This window comes from Colius striatus, chromosome 17, assembly GCF_028858725.1.
Source record: "Colius striatus isolate bColStr4 chromosome 17, bColStr4.1.hap1, whole genome shotgun sequence".
NCBI lineage: Eukaryota > Metazoa > Chordata > Aves > Coliiformes > Coliidae > Colius > Colius striatus.
The window spans coordinates 15,307,622-15,328,706 of NC_084775.1; the positions used below are offsets into that span (position 1 = coordinate 15,307,622).

General features: G+C 56.9%; 2 protein-coding genes across 2 annotated transcripts in view; one reads left to right on the forward strand and one right to left on the reverse strand.

Moving 5' to 3' along the window:
- Positions 1-9,448, reverse strand: part of SSH1 (slingshot protein phosphatase 1) — a 33,299-nt gene extending 23,851 nt beyond the window's left edge. The window contains exons 1-2 of the mRNA XM_062009649.1: positions 9,368-9,448; positions 5,263-5,303 (exon numbers count right to left, since the gene is read on the reverse strand). Of these exons, the coding sequence (XP_061865633.1) occupies positions 5,263-5,303; positions 9,368-9,433 (107 nt within the window). The 5' untranslated portion in view covers positions 9,434-9,448. The remainder of the gene's footprint in view (positions 1-5,262; positions 5,304-9,367) is intronic.
- Positions 9,449-12,106: 2,658 nt separating this feature from the next.
- On the forward strand, positions 12,107-17,737 carry DAO (D-amino acid oxidase). The gene is made up of 10 exons (XM_062009775.1): positions 12,107-12,300; positions 12,411-12,525; positions 12,819-12,895; positions 13,299-13,364; positions 14,114-14,168; positions 14,468-14,572; positions 15,145-15,227; positions 15,322-15,439; positions 15,911-16,009; positions 17,606-17,737. Exons 1-10 carry the CDS (start codon positions 12,107-12,109, stop codon positions 17,735-17,737), a joined length of 1,044 nt encoding a protein of 347 aa, XP_061865759.1.
- The last annotated feature ends 3,348 nt before the right edge of the window (positions 17,738-21,085 follow it).

Genomic DNA, 21,085 nt, shown 5'->3' on the forward strand with positions numbered 1-21,085 from the left:
CCTGTGGCAGTGAGGGCTGTGCCTGTGAAGATGTTCAGTCCAAAAACACTTCTCCAAAAGCACCTGGCAGACCACAGCTCTGACCCACAGGAGAAATCCCTGACTCACAGATCCTGGCAACTGATGATGAGTGATTACAGTGTTTAAAATCAAGAGGCATTTGGAACCAAAAGTATTCTGACCCATCTCTAGCACCTACATACGCAGTAACCACACTGGCTTTGTGCAGGAAGCAGAAACAGTGCTCAGGGCAGGGCCAGTAGCTTAGATACCAGGGCCACTCGGGTTTTGCCAGACTGCTGAGGTTTCATGGGATAAAAAAAGCAGAGCAAAGATTTCTGCACAGTTCTGGAAGGGGTCTGATCACATCTGCAAACTGGCAGAGCTCCTGCTGGACCCCGTAGCCCAGTAAACTCCTCACGTTGCTCAACCTCAAGTCAGCAACAGTTTCCTGGAAAGGCCAGAACTTCAGTAAGTGACAAGTGAGTGCAGGCTTCCTCAGCTCCAGGCTCTCTGAGCGTCCCCACACAGCCCAGCACCAAATGGAAAGGCCTAATTACATCTGCATGGGCTGCCCTGGGCGCAGCGAGGGCCAGGGGCTGGGAGCTGGCCGCCCGTCGTGGGCAGCAGCCGAGCAGGATGCTGCAGCCTCGCCAGGATGTGATTCAGCGTCCTGTTTTGAACCCTTCATCAAGTCAGCAACTTCTGCCCCTGCATCTCCCACCAAGCAACAGGGAGACAAGAACCTGTGCAGCCAGCAGGACGTGCCCAGCCCCCTCGTACCCCCAGCCCCACGCCACCCGAAGCTGTGCACACAGCTCCTTCACTCAGGGCTGCCTCCAGCTCATAAATCCCCCCAAAAAGCCAAGGAACGAGGTGCCAAACGACATTTTTTGGTGCACTGAAGTGTAACACACAATCAAGTCCAATGTGTAAACATGCTCAGCTGTGGTGGGGGCTCTGTGCAGAGCAAACACGTGTCTGCAGCTGCCTTTGCTCTTCAGGTTTCCCTAGTGAAGAGACCAGTCATTTGCCTGTGAAAACCTGCTTTATTGGAGCCATTTTAGCCCAAGTGCCTCCTCACACCACGGCCCCTGGCACGTGGCAGCTGGGATGATGCTCTGCAGCAGTGACTCTTCTTGTTGATGACTGCAAAGGGTGTTTCATGGAGCCAAGAACTCCACCTAATCCCTGCAGTGAGTGCAAAACCAAGTCAAAGCAAGGCCTGGTGAAACTCCACTGCCTTCCAAAGAAAATCACTTCATTAAGCTGCAACAAAAAAGCAGGAACTAAAGGAACTGTCGAGCTGGTTATCGAACCAGTGTGGTGGAGTTTGGTCCCAAGCAGGGGACTGTGCAAAAGACAAAGGGGAGTGAGGTGGGAAGCAAGAGCCTCAGTGCCTGCTCCCACCACCAACAGCAGTAGGTCCCTGAGAGCTCAGAGCTGAGTGACTCTTACAGCTGAAGGTTTGAATGCTGAATAAAACCAGACTTAACACCTGATGAGGGTTCCAGGAGATCAGCTCATAGTCATCTACCAGGCTGCAGATGGGAGAAGGGCACTGGGGAACATGAAGTACACAGGATGGCATCAGCAAGAGAAGATCCCCAGCAGCCTCTTCTTCCCCTACCACTCCTCTGGCCTGCAGGACACCAGGTGCTCTGGGCAGGGTTCTCAGCACCCCCCTGGCCCTTGGCTGTGGCCACGCAGGATGCAGAGAAGCAGAGAGCAGCATCTGCTGGTAAAACACTCTGCAAATGTGCAAACCCCCAGTCCTGAGAACCTTCACCTCCCACAGCTGCTCCTGCCAGCTCTGAAAGCTGGGTTCAGTGGTGCCAAATGGGAACAGTTGTTCCCATAATGATCTTCAGGCTTGATCAGAGGCTGGAGACAACTGGCTCCCAGGCCCTTCAGCAGCTCAGCCTCCATCTCCCTGCAGAAGGTGCCTCAAAACACTCACCCGGCCCCGCTGCTGACCTCATTCAGCCTGTGATTGGAAAGCCAACAATGGCAAAGATTACAGACTGACTGGCTAAACAAACTTTCTTGTGTTTGTAATTAAAACCAGTGATTATCTTGCTGCATTTGCCAACCTCATCTGAGAAACAGCCAACACTCACAACACGACAGGCTTTGTGAAGCATCTCCTTTGGCTCACTGCTAGAGCCAGTCTGTGGAGAGAGATGGAAACCCAGCCAGTTGCATCAAAGTGCAGGGTAGGAGAAACTGCACATGGCCTGTTCTCCCAGAGCAGTGTGCTTGGAAAGAGCTCAGCTTTGCTCTCGGTCTCCCAGGCACCTGACGGCACCCTCTGCGAGGCCGCCTGAGCCGAGGAGCAGGAGGTGGCTCTGGGATAAGGCAGCGGGTGCTGAGCACACAGGGCTGGTGTTCAGCTTGGGGGACTCTGGTTGTGCTTAAGTCTAAGGCCATTCATGCTCCCATGGACTTGAGCTATTAAGACCTGGGTGAGGTGTCTCAAGATCCTGTGGGTGCACTGCATCAGCAGGGAAAAAAACAAAGGGGTCAAGTCAGAACGTCCCGTGGCTGATGGGCACTGGGGAAGGAAGACTTCAGCACACCACACAGGTAAGCCTTGCCTGCACCAGCTGCAACAAGCCTGACTTGGCTGGTACATCTGAGCCTGAGCTCTTCTACAATGGACCTTTACTCACTGGGGAGCAAGAGGGACAGATAAGGATTGTACCTTCCTGAGGCTTCCACAACATCTCTGGAGGTGAGAGAAAAAGATTTTAAAGCACATTCAAGTCTAAGGAGATGCAGAAAACAACAACAGCTTTGAAATAAAAGCTGGACCTAAAACATGGCCCCTCAGCCTATTTTTAGGGTAGAAGCTGTGTTGGGGAGAAAACAGAAAGCAAGGCCTTGTGGAATGACAGACACCATGGAGCAGAGAGCAGCAAGACATGCAGCTGGTTATAAACCATGACATGGACACATCCCTCCAAATAAAGACATCAGATGGCTGACATAACCAGCTCCAACTCTGCAGCCTTCAGTGGAGACACTGCAGTGATTTTGGAATGAATGAAAAGAACCTGCTCAGTAAGTTATGTCAGAAACATCCAACAGCACGTTCACCCTGTGTGGGGGAAAGGCTGTGGGAGCTGGCAGCAAGGTGAGATCTTTCCAACAACCCTTCCCTTTCCTAACCATGAGGATCTTTGAGGTTTGCAAGGTCAGGGCACAAATGGCAAAGCCCAGCTGTCACCTCCACCAAGGCCAGACCAGCATTTAAAGCTGCACAAGTATCATCACAGCCTCATTTCTGCCTTTTTTTTTCCCCCAGAGCAGACTGGCACTCAGCTGCTGGAGAGGCAGGACCATGAAGTTGAACAATCCTGCCACCCCATGGGCACTGGGCAGAGTCTCAGCACACTGATCCAGAGTAGCTGCCTGCAGGAAGGTGACAGGATCTCCCCACCTCCCCTCGAGAGGGGCTTCATCCACTGTCCACACAATGTCCACACTAGGGCAACAACATTTCCTCAGTCCCTGGCAGAGCTTCCCCACACCCTGAGCACAGCAAATGCTCTGCACCAGAGCCATTCTATTCTCAAGGCTCATCCAGTGATTTAATTACCAGATTCTTATCCTGAAAATTGCATGTGGAGGAGCAGCCCCAAGAGACTGAAGGACACAGAGGCTCTCGGGATCTCAAGCTGGTGCTGCAGCATTTTTCAATAGCCAGCAGAGAAGTATCAGCCTCTGAGTCCAGGCTCACTACACCCACCCCCACCACTGCCCTGGTCAGTGAGGGATGCAAAAAGGCTGGGCAGAACAAAGGTAGCCACAAAGCCAACGACTTGCCACTGATTGATCTGTAGGTTGTCAGTTCATTTGTAACAAAGAGGGATAAAGCTCTGTGTCTTCTTTCAGCACAGGAGCCAAGCACATAAAAGTAGAGGCCAACATAGTGGTTGTCCAAGTGTTAGTACTTAATGTGACACGGTTTCCCATGCACAGGACCTAAGGATGTGTTGCTATTCACGACTCCAGCAGGTTCCTGCTTGAACCTTCCGTTGGACAATGAGCCCACAACCAAGCTGGGAGCAGAACCAGGAATCCTGGATTTGGCTTTAACTGAAACAAAAGGTGTTCCCCAGAAAACAAGCCAACAAATGACACTGCCCACTGCCATCAGGTGCCCATCCCCAGGAGACCACACAGCCACCAAACACACACTTCTGACCAGAAGCCAGGCCCAGGCTTCCCAGAGGGGCTGCAGCCATGACAAATGGCAAGGCCTGACACTTTCCTGGTCTGTAGAGGAGCAACTCTGTTTTTCTGCTCCCTGCCCTCCCTTGCAGGGCAGAGACAGTCTGTACCCAACACCCACTTGCTGCTCCCTAAAGCACGAGGTTACCCAGGCTTCCAACCAACTCCACTTTGTCCTCGCCTCAGGCTGTGACAGAAAACCCACCACCACTGGTCTCTCAGTTTTCTCCCTCTGCAACAGCACTTCTCAAAGCATCAAACGAGATGGAAACGACAAAACTCAGCCTCCATGCTCCAAAGCAGTGTGGGTGGCTTTGTTTCCACCTGACACCACGATCATTAACTTAGGAAGCAGCAATAACAAGAGCCCAAGCCTGCTGAACCACTGCTGTGTTTTCACACTTGATCTCAGGTGGTGGTTTATGGGTTGGGGGGTGAAGGCTGCAGCACATGGGCTTACACTGAGCCATCCACACAATTACTCTAAGCCTCATCAGGTCACATCCCACCAAACTACCTGTAGTGTCACTACTTCTGATCTCTGCACAGCATCGGGAGGAGAACCTTTCTCTTCTTTGCAAACATCTCTCGGCCCTTCCCTCCCCCTCACGTGAAGGAAGCAGCTCTACAGAACCCCAGTGTCAGAGAAGCCACATTCCTGGTGGGAAATACCCAGGAACGTACCCCCTTTCTCCACCCAGACCCCCAACCTCACAGAGCAGCAGCACAGAGATGCTGCCATAACAGTTACATGCTGTGGCCAGAGCTGACGAGCCCTTCTCCAGTTTCTTCCCACTAGGAAAAGAAACCAAACCACAACCCCCTTTTTATGCTCTCAGTTCATTAAACATCCACCCAAGACTAAACTGATAAGGGACACCATGCTCAGTGCTCTGCAGACCATGCCATCCCCCTGGGTCAGGGCAGATGCTGGGGGCCAGAGCCCCACGCAGGACCAGGGCTTGGACACAACCACACAATTAACAGCAGTGGAAACGATGTTTAGAGTCAAATAGCTCTGCTTACCTCACGTTTAGTTTACGCTCCTCATCGCTGCCAACCTCCAGCTGGGGAGAGAAGGAGGACACAGTTACATGCTGGTTGTTTCCACACCATAACTTAAAGAATTTCCCCCTTCTTAAACCCATCCCCACAGCACCAGGCTTTGGGCAGCCCTGGGAGGGCGTTTCTCTCCAGTGCCAGGGATAAAGGAGCCTCCCTGGCCATATATGCCATCAGCACCTGGTGACAAAGGGGCTCACGGGGATTTTAAAGCTCTTAGGCCCTAATCCTGCAAGCTGGTCCCACAGCACAGAGCAGTTTGAAGTGGCAGACCTGGGCATCAGCCAGCGCTCACACATCCCCAGCCACGGCTGCTCACCCTCAGCTGGGCACCCACGAACTCACACTGCAATTCCCCAGTGCCCTCCAGAGAGCAGCCAAAACTGCCCAGCTGGGACTGCCCCAGCCTCCAGCACCTGAACCTCACCCTGGCACTGCCAACGAGGCCACCTCCGCCCTGGATGCTGGCAGAGGACGTGGCCTGAGGCTAGGAAAATGCCTACCTGGTTGCTCAGTCCTTTGTCTGCTGCTTCCCTGACAAACACACTGCTTTGAGGGCAGGCATATGTTAGAATGGCTACTTTTTCACCAGGCATTGGTGGAAAGAGCCCCTGGAAGCAGATCTGGCTGCTCAGGTGGTGTTACTGGCAGAACACCGCTGACATAAGCCTGCTTTCAGAGAAACATTTCCCCGTGGCTGTGCTTTCCTTTCCAGCCACCGCTTTCAACTGCTCTATTAGCTCCCACGTTAAAGAAAAACAGAGTTGGGGTAATTGCATCCAGAGCTGACCAGAAAGCAAAAAGGCTCAGAGAGAATTCTGCTCTGTTGGTCCTGCACAGGGAGACAGAAGAGAAGGGGTCAGGAGCATTCCCTCAGAGGGCAAAGACACAGCAGGGAGATGGTTTGGGCCCAAGAAGTGAAGCAGATCACCCTACAAACACCTTCAGGCCTGGAACACACCAGAGCTTAAAGGAGCTGGAGGAACACAGACCTTGAAGCACTCGTGCTCCATCAGCAAACTTTGTTAGTTACTACAAGGTTGCTTAAAACCCACATCAAATAAGGGCCACCATGAGGGTTACTCGCTTCCAGGTGGTTTTGCAGAAGTCTGAACACAAGCAAATAGTTTCATGTAAGATGTTCCAAGCTGAGTGTTGTGTGTGTGTGTGTGTGTGTGTGTGTGTGTGTGTAGGAGCTGGGCTGTTCCCACCTTGGCTTGGGAGGCCTGAGCTGCACAGAACCAAGTGATAGCAGGAAAAAACCAACCCCAAATGCAACCAAAGAGGCAGGATATCAGAAATCCTGCCATTTGGAGATACACAAAGCCCATCCAAAGCGACTGCAGCCCATGGCCAGAAACATACCACTGCTATTTTTAGTCTGTTTACACTGTGCAGTGGCAGCACAGAGCCAGGCCATGGGCAGGGCCGTGCCAGCACCCTGAGCTCCACTGCCCCACAACAGCCTGAGCCCCACAACACCCTGAGCCCCAGGAACCTCCCAGCAGAGTCCCAGAACACCCTGAGCCCCAGGAACCCCCAGCAGAGCCCCACAACCCCACAGCAGAGCCCCAGGACACCCTGAGCCCCAGGAACCCCCAGCAGAGCCCTACAACACCCCAGCAGAGCCCCACAACACCCTGAGCCCCAGGAACCCCCCAGCAGAGCCCCAGGAACCCGCCCCAGCCCTGGGAAAGTCTGGCAGGTTTTTGGCCTTTGTAAGGTCACCCTCCTGTTTGTTTGGGGCTGCCATGGAGCAACAAGGGAAGGAAAACTTCTTGGTCTTTTTTTTTTGACACCAGCCTGTCTGTTGGGTCATGGATGTCGTCAGCTGGGGCTGGGCAGCACAGCACAGGCAGCCCCTGAGCCTGCTGCAGGCTCACCTTCTGCAGAACCTGGCTCGCTTTCCCAGTTGACTCTATATTTCCTACTAAAAAGCTACATCAAAACCCAAACCAAGGCAAAAGCCGAGTGCTCCTGCCTCAGTCTGGTTCTGAGCATCCCTCCCAGCTGGCAGGTGTGAGGGTGCACCAGACACACGATGCCACGGACCCACAGCACCGTGGATCCCCCCTGGGATGGGCACCAGCCCTCCAGCAGTCTGCAGCATCCCCAGCCCTCCCTGGCTTGGAGCAGGAGCTGAGATAACTCCAGGTGAGTTTGCAAGGGTGCATGAGCTCCTCCCTCCTCCCTAACACAAGACTGCAGCAGCCTCCTCACAACTTCAAAGGATTTAGGGTCATCATTTGCCATTTTAAAAGGAATCCTCTCATAATTACTCACACAGGCTACAGAGCCCCAAAGAGCTCCGCTTTTCCTTGCCAGAAAGATCATGATGAGGTCAGGGAGCAGGCTGGCACTTTGGGATGGCATTTCTCTCTGAAATTAACTTTGCAAAAACCCCATAACAGGCTGAATTAGGGAGAAGGGTTTATGGCTGTATGGTGTTCCACGCCAGGATGGATCACTCAAACACACTGCAGGCGAAACTAACACTAGAGGCAACCTAAGTGATCCTGCTGTGGCAGAGGGGTTGGACTGGATGACCTTCCCAGGCCCCTTCAAACCCTTAATAACCTGAGATTCAAACAGAGGGATGGAGTGGCAGGAGTAGGAAGGGACCTCGAAAGATCATCTAGTCCCAAACAGAACAGCCATCAAAGTTGCCCTGAGCTGGGGACGCTGGTGGCAGGAGCCACAGACAACACCAGGCGGCCAGTCTGGGGCATCTCCTGCAGGGAGAATCCTCTGGTCACCTCACTGACAAACAGCCACCAGCACAGAGCTCCTGCACAACACAGGACCATCACAGATGGACGTGGCAAGGGGAGACGCTACTGCTTTGACTCCTCTCCCCCCCAGGGCTGCAGCTCACCCCTACCTGTGCAATCAGGGGGATGCCAGGGCTCCTTTAGGACCCTGAACCACAACCCAACCAAATGCCTTCTGGGGAATCCTCAGAAAAGCACCAGTCCTGCCTCCAAAGTTCCTCCAGGAACACCAAGGCTGGGTCCCTGCAGCCTCAGGGGACGGGTCCCTGCAGCCAGGGCTGCACAAGGGAGCTCCCGAGGCCCCTCCAGGCGAGGGAGGGCCTGGGAGCCCTGGCCACTGGGCCACTGTCCCCCCCATTTCCCCCTCAGCCCAGCTGGTCAGGGGTCACAGGGACCTGACAGGTGACAAATAGGATTGTTTACCTGGAGGGAGCTGGGACAGAGCGAAGCCAAGGCCAGTGAGCATCAAAGGACAGAGGCTGGGGGAAGGGATGCACAGGGAGGACATGCAGAGACACACGGGCCCGTCTCTGTGGGCCACGGGAGACGGGCTGGCAGGAAGAAACACACTGGAAGGTGCTGCTGTGCTTGGATGGTGTGTGGGAGCCGTGCTGAGGGAGACAAGCCTGAGGTCGAGCAGAGGTGTTTTGGGGTATGAGGCTGGAGGGGCCGTGTGACAGCGCTAGGGCACGCAGGGTGCCCGTCCCAGCAGGGCAGGGACACGGAGCAGAGCCGAGGGGAGGGAGGGCAGCAGCACCGGGGATGGGTGAGGCGGGACACGGGCTGAAGCTGCAGCGGGCTCTGGGAAAGGCGGCACCGCAGCCCGGGGACCGAGGGGTAAGGCACGGGGAAGCCGAGCATCCCTGCGGGAATCAGCACAGCTGCTGCACTGACAGGGCCACGGGAGCCGCCGGGCAGCCAGGGGCTGCGCAGGGAGCCAGGGTAACGGAAGGTGAGGGCTGGAGTGCGGGGACAGCCACGGGGCTGTGCGGGGGGCAGAGCGGGGACACCGACGGGCACTGCGGACCGGGGCTGGGGGCTGAGGCCGCTGGCAGCGCCGGGAGCTGCCGGAACGGCTGAGCCGGGGCCAGGAGGGGCTGGCGGGGAGCGCAGCCGCAGGGCAAAGCGATGAAGGCAGGGGACAAGGAGCCGCGGCCTGTGAGGGGATGGAGCCGGGGCACGGGGGGCCGCGCGGCCCAGCCGAGGCGCCGAGGGGCCGCGTCCCGTCCCGCTCCCGGTGTCCCGGCCGCCGGGCCCCGCTCCTCCCCCGCGGCCCGGCCCGGCCCGGCCCGGCTCACCTCGCTGGTGCTGGCCGAGGAGGCGGCGCTGGGGGTCGGCGAGCGCTGCAGCGTGACCAGCGCCATGGCGGCGGCGCCCGGCTACAGCGGCGGCGGCGGGGCTCCGGCCGCCTCCCCGCCCCGGCGGCTGCGCAGCCCGGCCGCCGCTCCGCGCTCAGCCGCGGGGAGGAGCGAGGCTGCCGGCGCCGGGGGCCGGGCGCGGGGCGGGGCTTCCCCGGGACCCCGCCGGGACCCCGCACGGCCGGTCCCGCAGCCTCGCGTGCGGGCATCGCCCCGACAGCCGCCGGCCGGGCCCGCAGCCGAAGAAATGCGAGGGGCCGGCGGTGCCGACAGCAAGAGGCAGAGGAGTAATGGGGTAATTAGTGTAAGAGGCTTTGCCGGTTGTGTGCGAAGCCCATAGTAATTCAGGCCGCTGGGTGACTGCTTTTCCCCCGCCACGCTGTGCAAAAGCAGCCCGGGGGCCGGGGGATGGACGCCGGGGCCTCGGCCAGCGTCAGGCTCGGGTTTGTCCCGGGATGAGCCCCTGGTGACGGATGAGCCTCCGGGCAGCGCGGATGAGGGTGGCTGCTCAGGGGTGCTGCTCCTGCAGCCTGGCATTGGCAGGCAGGATGGCAGCTCCTGCCATGACACTCGGTGTCAGAAGCGTGCACAAGTGTTGCTCCGTTACCAAAAGCATTAAAGGTACCAGGTGCTTCAGTCCCACGACCCTACAGACTTGACCTGCACCATCCCCGTTGACCTCTCAGGGTAAAGCATCCCCGTGCCCTGGCCAGCGGGCTCCTGCCTGAGCCTCTCCTCTGTGGGACCAGATCCCTGTCAGCTGCAGGATGAAAGCCTGGACCCAGCACTCCAGAGATGTGTCTGCAACCTGGCTGTGCAGGAGATGATTTCCCATTCCTTTTGTCCTCATTACGTCTCTTATAAAAGCTTTAGGCATGGTAAAATCCCTACTTGTAGTAACTCTGCCTGTGCCAGGGCTGTCTGCTGCTGCTCGTGAGACCCACACCAGCACAAACCTGGCTTCCGAGCCCAGAACCCGAAGCTGTGGGTTTTGTGCAGGGAGAGGCGCTCACAAGTGAGGAGTGAAGCCATCTGACCCCCAAGAAGGGCAGCTCCTGGGGTCTAACAGGAGGGAGGCAATGTTCTTCCTCATGGTTTTCTCATGAAAATCGAGACCAAGGCATCTGACTCCGCCAGGTCCCTCAGGGATCTGCTGGCTGGGGATGCCCATGCCCATGGGCCAGCGCCCCTTGGGGCAGCCAGCAGTCACTATGGTGACGAGCACCAACGACCACATTTTGCCATGGCCCGTGGTGACCCTGTTTTGTTTGAGAGGAATGCCTCCAGGGCCGATTGCCAGCAGTACAGGGAGTCTGAGGCAGAGGACTCCACCTCCCCGGGGTCTGAGCACAGACTTTGGCCCAGGGTCAGGCTGTGATTGCATAGCCCTTTGCTCTTAGACCCTGTACTGTCCCTTTGCTGGACTGTACACAAGCTGTCCTGAGGAGGTGGCTCTGCTGAAGCCTCTGCAAACCACGGCAGCTGCCCCAAGGACCACCCCACTCTGCAGGTAAGCTGGTGAAAAACTGTTGTTTCCATTATTAACTGAGGAGGCAGATGAATCCCTCCTAGGCTGGTGCCGCAGGGGGAGGAGGCAGCCCCGGTTCCTGCTGCCTGTGGGCTGTGAGAGCACAGCAGATGGGAAGCAGCACAGCTCTCCTGCTGCCCTGGTGCTTCGCTGTGTCCGTGACTCATCCCTCCACCCCAGCCAGTGTCAGTCCCGCTGCGGCTGGGCTGCCTTCCACAGCAGAGATGCCTTATCCAAATCAAACTGCGGGGCAGAATTTACTCATGCTGCTCAGAAGCAGGTCTGGGATGCTGCTGACATCCCTCCACCTACCCACACGCTGCCAGCTGAGCATCCAGGGCTGTGACCCGAGCTGAGCTGATCCGCACTGCTGTACCCTCAGCCCTTCCTGCGCCGGTCCTTGGCTATGCTCTGCCCAGACGGTGACCACAGGGCTCCTTCCAGGCTGCAAGGCAGGAAAACCCCATTCAGAGGGAAGAGCAATGCAGACCCTCTTTGCAGAGGTTTACAAACAACAGTTCTAGCAGCCCGTGTGGGTTTGGGGTGGTGACACAGCACAGACAGCCCCGAGGGCAGCAGAGCACGAGGAGCACCTCTGGCACTGTGTCAAACTGCTCCCACTGTCCATGACTTCACAGCATCCCAGCACAGTGGGGGTGGGCAGGACCCTGCAGAGCTGTTCCAGCCCCAGCCCCTGCTCCAGCAGCTTCCCCTGGCTCAGGGGGCACCGGAACGTGTCCAGGTGGGGTTGGGAACCTCCTGAGCAGGAGCCTCCACACCCTCCCTGGGCAGCCTGGGCCAGGGCTGCCTCACCTCAGCACCAAAGCACTTTCTCCCTTTGTTTAAGTGGAACTGTTTGTGTTGCAGCTTGTGCCCATCACCCCCTGTCCTGTCCCTGGGCACCACAGAACACAGACTGGCCCCACCCTTAAGTAACACCTTGAGTACCTTTAGGTACTGATAAGTGTTGGTTTCAGTGCCTGGTCAGGCAGGGGTTGGAGGGAACGTGGGAAGCTTGCCAAGCAACGCACAGAGATGCACCCAGAGCGGCTCAGCCCCACTCCAGCAGCAGAGCTGAGGCTGCGTTGGGTCCCCCCCAGGGTCCCTCCCCAGCCCCAGCCCTGCCCTTGGCGCGTGTCCCCCGCAGAGCCATGCGCGTGGCCGTCCTGGGCGCGGGGGTGCTGGGTCTCTCCACTGCGCTGTGCGTGCACGAGCAGTACCACGGGCTGCTGCCCTGCCTGGAGCTGCAGGTCTATGCAGACAGCTGCACACCCCACACCACCAGCGACGGGGCAGCCGGCCTGTGGCAGCCCTACCTCAGCGACCACGGCAACCTGCAGGAGACGTGAGTGAGGAGCAGGAGGGAGCTGCTGCCGCATCCCTCCTGCCATGCCCTGGGGTGCCCTGGGGAACAGCTCCATGGGGCTGATCACTGCTCTCCCGTTTGCACCTCAGGCTCTGGAATAAAGAGACCTTTGATTACCTCCTGGGGCACCTGAACTCGGCGGCAGCGAAGGAAATGGGGCTCTTCCTAATTTCTGGCTACAACCTGTTCACGCAGCCGGTGCCGGTGAGGAGCAGCTCGCAGCCAGGGCTGGGAAGGGCAGCTCACAGCCAGGGCTGGGAAGGGCTCCAGCTTGGAGGCTGCCTGGGGGTGGTGAGGGTTGTATTTCTTCTCTGAATGCTTTCAAATCCTTCCAAGTTTGTCTTGTGACAGTTTGCCCAGGACATGGCGTTTCCTGTGTCCCCGAGGCAGTTCTGGTGTGGAGGGCTGAGCCCTGCCAGGCTGGGAGCTGTGCTGTGGCTTCTGTCCCACCGTGCCATGGCTTCAGTAGTGAGCTCACACCTTTTTCCCTGCTGCAGGACCCATCTTGGAAAAACATTGTCCTGGGATTCAGGAAATTGACACTGAAAGAGCTTGAGCTCTTCCCTGGTTACAGGTAGTTTTCAGTCTGTTTTCTGGAGTCACTGCTGTGCTTTTGCCCTGGTGTGGCTGGATGGTCCCAGGCACCTCCCTGGCCGGGGCAGCGGGGATGAGAAACTGCAGGCACAGGAGTGTCCTTGCTTCATTACAGCTGCTTCTCTTAAAACAAGTAGGAAACACCTCAAACCAACCAAAAAGGCAGTATAGAAACCATCCCAGCCCTTCTCTTACTTCACCAGACGTGTTCAAACTGGGGGGAGGAAAATGAGCAGGAGGCGTGTTGTGCTGTAGAGAGAGGGAAGAAATCGATGTGCTGCTTGTGCATGGTCCTGGGGCTGCAGTGGGAGCACTGGGGCAGGAGGTGGCTGCGGGTGCAAAGCTGCTGCAGGTCCTCACGGCTTCCTCTCCTCCTCTTTCAGCTCTGGGTGGTTCAACACAGCCCTGATGCTGGAGGGCAGGAGCTACCTGCCGTGGCTCACCCGCAGGTGGGTGCTGTGGGGGCTGCTGCTCCCTTCTCCTCTCTGGCTGGCAGGACACAGCTGGGGATTCCCAGCTGCACATCAGGCATTTGTTGCCCTGGATCCTTCTCTGACACCGAGTTGGTGGCTGAGTTTAGGCTGATTTTAGGTGGCTGCTCCCTGGCCTGACTTGCTCAGCTTGAAAATGTTGGTGCTGGTGGCATCATGCTGCTCTCAGCACACCTCACCCTGCCCACAGCAGCACAGGGCCAAGGGCATGGCAGGAGGAGCTGAAGGAGAGGGGAGAAGGCAGGGATGCATCCCTGAGAGGTGGGGAAAGGGCTCTGGAATTCCAACTCACTGCCCCAGTGAGGTAAGGGGATCCCCACTTCACCAGCTGTCCCAGGAGTGTGGTTTTGTGTGGCTAAAATAAAAGTAATGGGATACTTAGAGCTGCAGCTGAGTGCTTTTAGCTGGGGAGGTGTCTGGGGCTCAGTTTTGGTTCAGTTGCCATTTCTAACAGGGAGTGGGTGACCCATCTGCAGCAGAAGCCCTGGGCTCCGAGTCAGTGCCCAGGGCTGATCTCCATCAGTAGCTCTTGGCTGTCAGGGAAACGAGCTAACAACTAAAGATCATTAGGAACCACAGAGAAGACCATGGCTGTTCATCCTGAGGAGCAACAAGCCATTCCCACCCTGGCTATCCATTAGGGGTGCTCACTCCAACAGTGCATTTGCTTTTAATTTGCTGGTAACAAATGATCTCGTTCTTCCCAGGTTAATGGAGAGAGGGGTGAAGTTTTTCCATAAGAAGGTTGAATCTTTCCAGGAGGTGAGTGGTGATGTCTGCTGGGGCAGAGCAGGCACAGCCCCATCCTAGGGCATCAGAGTGAAGGTGCAGCCAAGCATCAGCAGGATGGCTTCCCTTGCACTGCAAACACTGCCTGCACACGTGGGGCCTCTGCAGGAGCTGTGCTGGGGGAACTCTGCCCTGGATCCTGCCTTTATGGTTACTCATTACCAGAGTGTTGGGCTAAGGACTTGGCTTCCTGCAGGGATCTCGTGGCCCCTGGGGTAGCCCCCTGCAGCACAGCTCTGTGCTGCTCACTGTCCCTCCCCGTCTCTCCTCAGATGTTTGCCCAGGGTGTGGATGTCGTGATCAACTGCACTGGGGTGCGTGCAGGGGAGCTGCAGCCTGACCCAGAGCTACAGCCTGCCCGTGGACAGATCATAAAGGTGAGCTGGGTGCAGGCCTTGTCCCTCCTCTGCTTTCTGGAGTAGCCATTCATTAGCCACCTTATGAGACACATCCTCGGGGGGTGAATCGCAGCCTTATGGGCTGGAGCCGTGCTGGGATCAGGTTCTGGTTCCCAGGAAATGATGGTCATGTGGAACATTAGTGTGTGGAAGGGCCAGAGCAGAAAAGCTGGGTCCTGTTCCTGGTGCAGCCATGGGGGTGCCCCAAGCCCCCAGCCCATTGCTTGGCCGGGTGAAGTTGGGGGGAAGCCAACGGCATAATGTTAAAGAGACATAAAATCCTGGGAGAAGAGAACGATTACTTGGGGAAACACAGAGTCATGCTAGGTAGGAAGCTCCTCTGCTTGCCCACCTGCCCCCCCATCTCCCTGCCTTCCCCTGGCAGCAGCAGGGGGAAGCCAGCCCCGAGGTGTGGGTAGAGCTGAGCAGAAGTGAGGGCACCCTGTGCAGACCCCGGCGCTTGCTGAGCTGCCCACATCCCTCGCACTGCCTCTCCAAGCCAGGAACCCCACTCTCAGGCTCTCCATGACCCTCTCCCCTTGGTCTCCCAGGTCCTGGCCCCATGGGTGAAGCATTTCATCATCACTCACGACACCAAAGCCGGCATCTACAACTCGCCGTACGTCATCCCGGGGTAGGTGAGCGCGGGCGAGGCTGGGCCAGGGCTGAGCAGCAGGGGATGGCCAGGGATGCTCATCACCACTCCTCTCCTGGGGCTCTTGGTGCAGGAGGGACTTCACAGTCTTGGGAGGGGTCTACCAGCATGGCAACTGGAATGAAGAAAACAGTGCTGAGGACCACAAAACCATCTGGGAGAACTGCTGCAGGCTGCTCCCTGCACTTCAGGTGGGTGGCCCTGACCCAACACCCACTGCCAGAGTGGGCATGGGGAGCCTGGGCCATGGGGAGCTCTGGGAGAGAGGGGAAATCATGGGGGGGTGGCACAGCTTGGTGCTTGTGTGGGCATGGCCATGCTCACCCTGCACACCTCAGGCTCTGCACACCTGCCAGATCCATTACTTTTGTGACAAGGTTTGTGGGAAGAAGTTATTGCTTAGAACAAAAGCTTTTGGAGTGTGTGTCCACCAAAGAAAGGCTGGTGTGGGGTGAGGCTGGTTGGGGTCCACTCCTGGCCCTGGGGAACAGCAAAGGCAGCGCAGGGCTTCAGCAGAGTGGGTGCTTCACCCCAGACTGTCCTGCCCAGTCACCCCTTGCAGCACCCCAGCAACCCCTGTCTCTGCTCATTGCAAGGGCCCCCATCTGCTGTGCCATTTGGCTGCTGTTGCTGTGCAGGTGTTGATGTGCTTTTGCTTCCAGACTGCAGAGATCGTGGAGGAGTGGAGCGGCCTGAGACCGGCACGGCCCCGGGTGCGCCTGGAGCGGGAGACGCTGCAGCATGGGCAGCTGCAGGGAGAGGTACCCAGCACAGCCCCCAGCAGCACAGCCCCCAGCAGCACAGCCCCTCACCAGCACAGCCCCTCACCAGCACAGCCCCCAGCAGCACAGCCCCTCACCAGCACAGCCCCCCAGCAGCACAGCCCCCCAGCAGCACAGCCCCCCAGCAGCACAGCCCCCAGAAGCACAGCCCCTCAGAAGCACAGCCCCCCAGCAGCACAGCCCCCAGCAGCACAGCCCCCCAGCAGCACAGCCCCCCAGCAGCACAGCCCCCAGAAGCACAGCCCCTCAGAAGCACAGCCCCCCAGCAGCACAGCCCCCCAGCAGCACAGCCCCCCAGCAGCACAGCCCCCAGAAGCACAGCCCCTCAGAAGCACAGCCCCCCAGCAGCACAGCCCCCAGCAGCACAGCCCCCCAGCAGCACAGCCCCCAGAAGCACAGCCCCTCAGAAGCACAGCCCCTCACCAGCACAGCTGCCCAGCAGCACAGCCCCCAGCAGCACAGCCCCCAGCAGCACAGCCCCTCAGCAGCACAGCCCCACACCAGCACAGCCCCTCACCAGCACAGCCCCTCACTAGCCAAGGATAAGTGTCAAAGACACTAAGATTTGATGGATTTTAGGGGGAGAGTGGGCAGGGAGTGCTCCTGCCAACAGCAAATCTGCAGCTGGAGCTCAGTCCTTAATAGATACCCAAAACCCAACATGGGAGCAAAACTAGCAGGGGCTCTGCTGCTCCCAGAACCACGAGGCACATGAGAAGCATGTTGAAGTGCCAGCATTTAACACAGTTTGGTTTCCTGCTGGGAGCTGTAAACCAACAGCCCTTGTGCATGAGAACTTCATGTGTCTGGTTAATAAAACCCAAGATTGGGCTTCTCAAGATATCTTCCAGTTCAAAGCTCAGCAGCAGCACAAAAAGAGGCAGAGTGAGGGCACAGAGGGACACTGGTGGTGCTGTGGGGCTCTGGAAAATCCACCTGCCTCTGTGTAGGAAAAGCTGGTTGTCTCATGTAAAACCTCCCCTGAACACTCAGCAGCCCTGCAGGGGGAATCTGGGATTCAGTTGCCTGCCTGTGTCTCTGCACAGCTTGGAAGGAGAAGTTAAAGCTCTGAAGGGGATGGTGGCTACAAAATGTAATGAAATGCACTGAAAATGGATTCCATTTTTAGCTGGAGAGTCTTGAGAAGGAATCAGTGTATTTGGGCAAAGGCCAGAGCACAGCTCAGAGCAGAGCTGCTTTACAGTTAACTTATGGACCCCTCTGTTCCTTTATCAGCCTTGGCAGAGCAGAGCTGTAGCCATTGATCCCAGGGATGAGTCAGGGCTCCTGCTGAAGCAAAGTGATTTACCTTGGCAGGAGCAAACTCTGAGTAGGATGTAACATGTGCCATGACCCCTCTGCTGCCTTCCAGGGGGCTGGAGCAGTGAATGCTGAAGCACGTGGAGTTTCTCCTGCCTCTGCAGTGGTTTTGGAGGGAGGGAAGGTGCAGTGGGATGCTGAGCTGTGCATTGGGAGCTCGCAGATGGACCCTGAGGCCAGTCCCAGCTGCTGGCTGCAGTGTTTCCTTGCTGCCTGTCAGCCCTGAGCTGTCTGATCCCTCCTCTCCCCCTGCAGGTGATCCACAACTACGGGCACGGCGGGTTTGGGATCACCATGCACTGGGGCTGTGCCATGGCTGCAGCCAGGCTCTTGGGGAGCATCCTCCAGGAGAAGCAGCTGGCCAGGCTGGCACAGCCCCGCTTGTGAGTCCCTGCTCACCTCAGCCTGTCGTGACAGCAGCAGCTTCAAAATCCCAGCAGAAAGATGAGAGAATAACAGTGATCCCCGTGGGCTGCTCAGCCCTCCTGCCAGCTCCAGCACTGGCTCCTGGGGGCTCCTTTTCAGGCTGCTGCCAGTTCTGTGTGTGCCATTTGCCATCCTGCTGAGCTCCCTCCACCCTGGCCCTGCACGACCTGCCTAAAGGAAGTGCTTTAAAATATGGACTAATCATCTGTGGCAAAGTGCACTTGTGTCCCAGGGATCAGCCTGCAAAGGGCAGGCAGGTTCAGCTGAAATCTGCAGTCCTGCAGTTCATCTGCATGCCAGGACAGGCTCTGAAACTGAGATGGTGCCACCTGAGGCCTTGGCTGACTGCTCCGACACCCAGCGTGTCATTAGATTTGCAAGCTTCCCCCAGGAGGCAAAAGCTCCTTAGTAGGAAGAAGCTCTGAAGCTCCCATGGAAGTAACAACAGCTCTAAGAGCACATGCTTCGGTTACAACAGCTTTTCTTACACTCATGCCAGGACAAAGCAGGGCTCTGCAGCACCTGGTTAGTGTATCTGGCAACAGACAGCAGCAGTTGCCTAAAATGGGCTTTCCAAATGATGTTTTTAGCAACAAAAGCAACATGTTCCAGCCCTGTGTCCTTGCCAGGCTCTATATATAGCAGAGAGCATACACAAAATAGCTGTTCTCCTCCTTAAAACTCCCACGGGCCCTTCCCTTTGTCCTTTCCCCGGCATGAGACGGGGCTGGAGCAGCAGCCTGGCGGGCTGTGCTTCCCCCAGGAGCTGGCCACAGCTCTCAGGAGGGTAGGGCTCTTCAGCAGGGCTCAGTGATGCTGCTGGGGGCTCGATGCACCGTTCTGAAGATACAGTTTGTCTGGTTTTTCCCCAGCATGTGCCTTTCCTGCTCACAAACCAGCACAGGGAAGGTGCTGAATGTCACGGGGCATTAGCCTCAAATCCGGAGGCTGCCCAGTGCCTGGCTTGCTCTCCTCCACAGATAAGCCAACTGTTTCTTACTCATCAGTGATGCAGCTTCTCTCTCCTTCTGACTCCTTGTGCCAGAAATAGCTCATGAGCCTGCTTTGGGATGCACCAGGCAGCTGCACCTGGTGAAGGAGAGATGCTGCAGTGCAGCCGGGTCCCTTTTGCCTCCTGGGCACCTGGATTTAAAACAGTCCCATGAAAAGTGCTCGTGTCCTGGCCACAGCCTGGCACCACAGCTGCTCCCTGGCGAAGGATCCATCTCCTGATGTGCTGCTTCAGCTTTCCCAAGGCAGAAGCTTGAGAAGGCTTTGTTGGAAGCAATGAGCACACAGTGCTGCTGAGGCAAGCCCTGGTCACTCCCACCGTGAGGGGCAGGTGCCCTGTCCCCTTCCCTTCCTCTCATCCCTTTGTAAAGGTGTGGGAGGGCTGGGTTTGCCTCTGCTGTGACACCTGCAGTGCTGGCAGGGATGTTGCATGGAAACCCTCATGCCTGTGGCACTCTGAGTCCAAGGCAACAACTTCTCATTGAAGGCACCAACCAGAGCAGGTGCTGAAGTTCCTCTGGCAGCGATTTTGGCCTAACACTGGTGTTCCTCACATCCTCCCAAAGGCCAAGCAGACAGGGTCATTCATGCTTTCTGGGTGTCACTTGACTGCAGAAGAAAATCCCTTGGGCCACCACAGCAGAAGGGCCAGGAGGCTCTTTGTGGCACAGCTCAGGGCTGGCTGTCCTCGGGGGGCTGTGTGGTCTGGCAGCTCAGGCAGCTCTGCAGAGTGCTTGGAAAGCAAAGGTAGACACAGGAGAATTAGGAGCCTCTGCCATGTCCAGTCTGCTTGTCAAAAGGTTTCCCACTTCACCTAGCAGCTCAACCAGGGATATAATGAAGAAAAGGATAGAAAACCTCCCCACAATAGCTGGAGAAAATGGGCCTTTGACTAATGCTGAAGGTAACGGGCTGTGATGGCACGGGAGTGGGAGCCTCGCAGTGAAATGACATCCCCTCCATGTCACTTGTTCCAAGTCTGAGATATTAAGGATTGTATTGTCCTCCTATATGCAGTGCTGTCAATCCCAAACCACTCACCTCATTTCACAAGAGCCAGGCTGGCTTAGCAGGGCTGCAGTCAGTCATTGCACGGCTTGCAATAAGCAGCTGATTCTTCTGGTCGTGGTGCCTGCAGGAGCTGCTGTCCTGTGATCTTCCACGGCCTCTTTAGAAAGCAAACAGAGAGGATCAGATGTGTCATTTCATTTGCAGTCTAATTTTGTTTGTTTCTCTAAAAGGCCACAGTTTAATGTGTGCAGAATAAAGGTGATACTGAAATACCCACAGGTGATGCTCTCTCCTGAGTGATGGCAGGGGCAGGGCCTCACATGCTAATGCCACGGATCCTCACGTCTCCCCACGCCTTTCTCCCCAGTGCTTCACCCTACAGGAGGAAGAGCTGTCATTCCAGATCCCCAGCAGACACAGTGAACCTGAAATTCCAGTGTGTGAAGTGATGTGGTTGCCTGGGTGTTGCTGGGAGCCCCCAGCCCGTGAAGAACTCACTGTGCCAGACACAAGCGCTGGGGACACTCCTGTGGCTCAGCTGGTGACTCTGTCGTGAGAGTAGGGCCACAGGAAAGGGACTTTACACTGTTGGCAGCCACAGGTGAAACAGAGGAGAGTTGTGAGACTGAAGTTCCCTTTTGTGGTGAGGGTGAGGTGTGAGGGAGCCGGAGGGATGCGGGACAGCTGCTGCACGGGCCTCCCTGCCAGGCAGCACCAGCACGTTTTAGCAACTCACAGCCCTCAACAACGATGGCCTGTGACACACCACAAAGCTGGAAACACAGCAAGTATCAGTAAAGTCACCCTCTGTAAGCAAACAGCAGCTCTGGTATTTTGGGAAACACAACAAGCTTCAGACACGCCCGAGGATGCCAAAAAGTTCACAGAAAGCACAGAAGGACGAATATTGTCCCCAAGTATTGCTCCTGTGCCACCAACGTTCCCCAGTCAGAGTGGCCCCACTCCCAGCAACAGGACTCTTCATGCCAGGGGGCTGCCCAGGGCCCCACAGCTGTGAGGAGGAAGATTGTGCAGGTTGAGGTGAGAGCAGAGTGTGTAGCACCCAAAACCTGTTCATTGAAAACGTATCACTTAAAGGGCAGAGGAACACAGGCTTCTGAACCTTCTTCTATGTTGTACAATCAAGACAAGTAGGAGAAAGGTTTGCATTGAAAAGTAAATAACTAGAAGGATGCTCCCTGCCCCCAGGGGCACACACAGGCTGAGCAGCCTCCTCCCCACCTGCAAGTGACCCCCAGGCAAGAAGCATTTGCATTGCCCAAACTC

Excerpts from the sequence above, each read along its gene's own strand:
- DAO (XM_062009775.1), top strand. The coding sequence starts at position 12,107 with ATGCGCGTGGCCGTCCTGGGCGCGGGGGTGCTGGGTCTCTCCACTGCG. Across the intron at positions 13,365-14,113 it reads CTGCCGTGGCTCACCCGCAG|GTTAATGGAGAGAGGGGTGA; the intron begins GTGGGTGCTGTG and ends CGTTCTTCCCAG. Across the intron at positions 14,573-15,144 it reads CCCGTGGACAGATCATAAAG|GTCCTGGCCCCATGGGTGAA; the intron begins GTGAGCTGGGTG and ends TTGGTCTCCCAG.